This window comes from Cyprinodon variegatus, unplaced genomic scaffold, assembly GCF_000732505.1.
Source record: "Cyprinodon variegatus isolate N-32 unplaced genomic scaffold, C_variegatus-1.0 Scaffold293, whole genome shotgun sequence".
In the NCBI taxonomy this organism is placed as follows: domain Eukaryota; kingdom Metazoa; phylum Chordata; class Actinopteri; order Cyprinodontiformes; family Cyprinodontidae; genus Cyprinodon; species Cyprinodon variegatus.
The window spans coordinates 462,881-465,091 of NW_015150746.1; the positions used below are offsets into that span (position 1 = coordinate 462,881).

Genomic DNA, 2,211 nt, shown 5'->3' on the forward strand with positions numbered 1-2,211 from the left:
AAATACTTGAATAATCCCAGGGCGAAATTACTTTCGTTACATTACTCCATATGCAATAGAGTGACTATAGGACCAGTTTGATATTTCACAATTTCATACAATATATATAATTAGGGGGTCCCCCGATACATCTGGCCATCAATTTGGGGGTCTTTGGCCTGTAAAACATAAACGATCTTAGAGCAGGTTCATGTCAGAGTTTTGTTTTGTTTTTTATTTAGTGTGAATCCTAATTATGGCCATTAACGCTCAGAACTTATCTTTCCTTTTTTTTACTGCCAGAATTGGACAAAAGACTGTCTTCAACGTCCGCTCTGCACCAATCAAAACTGTGAATCCAGCACCAAGCAAACGTAAGTATGCAACGCATGTAGTGTGCTTTACTGTACTTTTCTATCTCTCTTAAAAACATAGTCACATAGGTCTTTTTCTTTTTGTCCCTTACCTGCAAACCTTAGTTTCATTAAAATAAAGCAAACACAAAAAAAAGAATCAGTCACAAGCTGGGGAATTTTCTGAATGTGTCTGAATTATTCTCCTTCTGACAGCAAACCTTGAGAGGCGAAAATCAGGCGCAATTCTCATCAAGACAGTAACAACCAAAGACATCTCATACACTGAATAAGGCAGAGAGAAGCCTGCAGTACTGGGACCTGCTGGATGACCACAGCTTTTACATTAATTCCTGTATGTTGTGTGAATTACATGCGTTTTATGTGTGTTTTGATCTCATTTAAAGAAAAGTTCATCTTGATGTAAACATGTCTTTCTTTTTTGTGGCATCCTTTATGATAAAATCCTAAACAAAGAACTTGTAAAATTTGTCATAATTTTAGTGTGTAGAAAGTTAGATTAGATTCAGTGTTTCTCTAAGTATGCTTTGTATGTGATGAGTCTTTGGACAGCTTTAAAGAAAAAAATTGTACAAATTATTTAGTTTCAATTTAAGGACATAGTAACACTGTGTTTGCCGAGATTAAAACCATGTCACTGTTAAGGTAGGTACAGGATATCTTTGAAAATTTTCTATAATAAAAACCTCCTAATCCAATCGTTTGCAACTCTTCATATTTACATTCATTTTATAATTGATGTATTATTTCACATGAACCATTATTCACATGACTCACATTGCTACAACAGAACTCAACTGACTGAGCAGCACAATAACAAACAAATCATCTGAATCTGCAGCTCAGAAATGTCAATAAATTACATCAAGTAGTTTTATATGTTTTTAATAAAGCTGTTGTCTTCCACTCAGCGATCCAGCTGTCATTTCACTCTCACCCTCTAAGTTCTGTCTGTTAAAATAAATCTGAATCCACCCTTTTCAGGAATCGTTATAATTTTTAATAAAGATTTGCTAAAACCTAAAGTAATTAGGATGTTAAATATGATAAAGTTTTTCCTACTCATACTATATAACTATGAGTTATAAGTTTTAATGTTTTAATCAATCCCCCTCAAATGGCAAACAGTTGAATCAGAGCCTACTTTGGGATAGGAATAATTATCCTTGTTGACAAATGTTTTAAGGTTAAATTACCTAAGATTTGCTCAGGCTGGAGGAAAGTGGTTAGAATGGAAACAGATTGTGCTGTTTAAAGTGATCCAAGGTCTGAAGTGCTGTTTTCTTTCTAGGAATGGGTTTAATAATGGAGCAATGTCTGTAACCAGATTGATTAGAAGCTGCAGTACACTTAGATTGGACACTTGCCCTAACCCTTATATTGAGCACTACATAGGGCTATACTCTATTCTGGTTATGGCTTAACTGGGGATTTAAAATCTGTGTTGAACTGCTTTTCAAAACGTTTAGTAGATCTTTACATAGTATTCATTATTTTTATGTAATGATAATATTTTAAAGTATTTATTATGTTGGGTTAAGTTAAATAGTTCGGAAAAATACTATCTATTTTATTGTTATTTTTTTCTGAGGGTGGGTCTTGTTTCCTGTTTCCTTGCTTAACTCCTTCAGATGGTGGTTGTAATGCACTTAAACTAGTTTGCTAAACCGGATAAAACCTCACAAGAAGAAGAAGTGTGTTCACGAGAGGGCGGATAAAATGGAAAAGAGGGCAATTCAAAATCATATTAGTTTTACAGTTAAAACAAGTAAATCGGAGGGAAAGAGTATTATTAAAGCTACAGTGCGTAACTTTTAGCGACATCTAGCGGTCAGACTGCAGACTGCAGCAACATGAA

General features: G+C 34.3%; 1 protein-coding gene across 1 annotated transcript in view; it reads left to right on the forward strand.

Moving 5' to 3' along the window:
- Positions 1-1,197, forward strand: part of LOC107090410 (keratin, type II cytoskeletal 8-like) — a 5,919-nt gene extending 4,722 nt beyond the window's left edge. The window contains exons 8-9 of the mRNA XM_015383774.1: positions 283-353; positions 549-1,197. Coding sequence (XP_015239260.1) covers positions 283-353; positions 549-625 — 148 coding nt within the window. The 3' untranslated portion in view covers positions 626-1,197. The remainder of the gene's footprint in view (positions 1-282; positions 354-548) is intronic.
- The last annotated feature ends 1,014 nt before the right edge of the window (positions 1,198-2,211 follow it).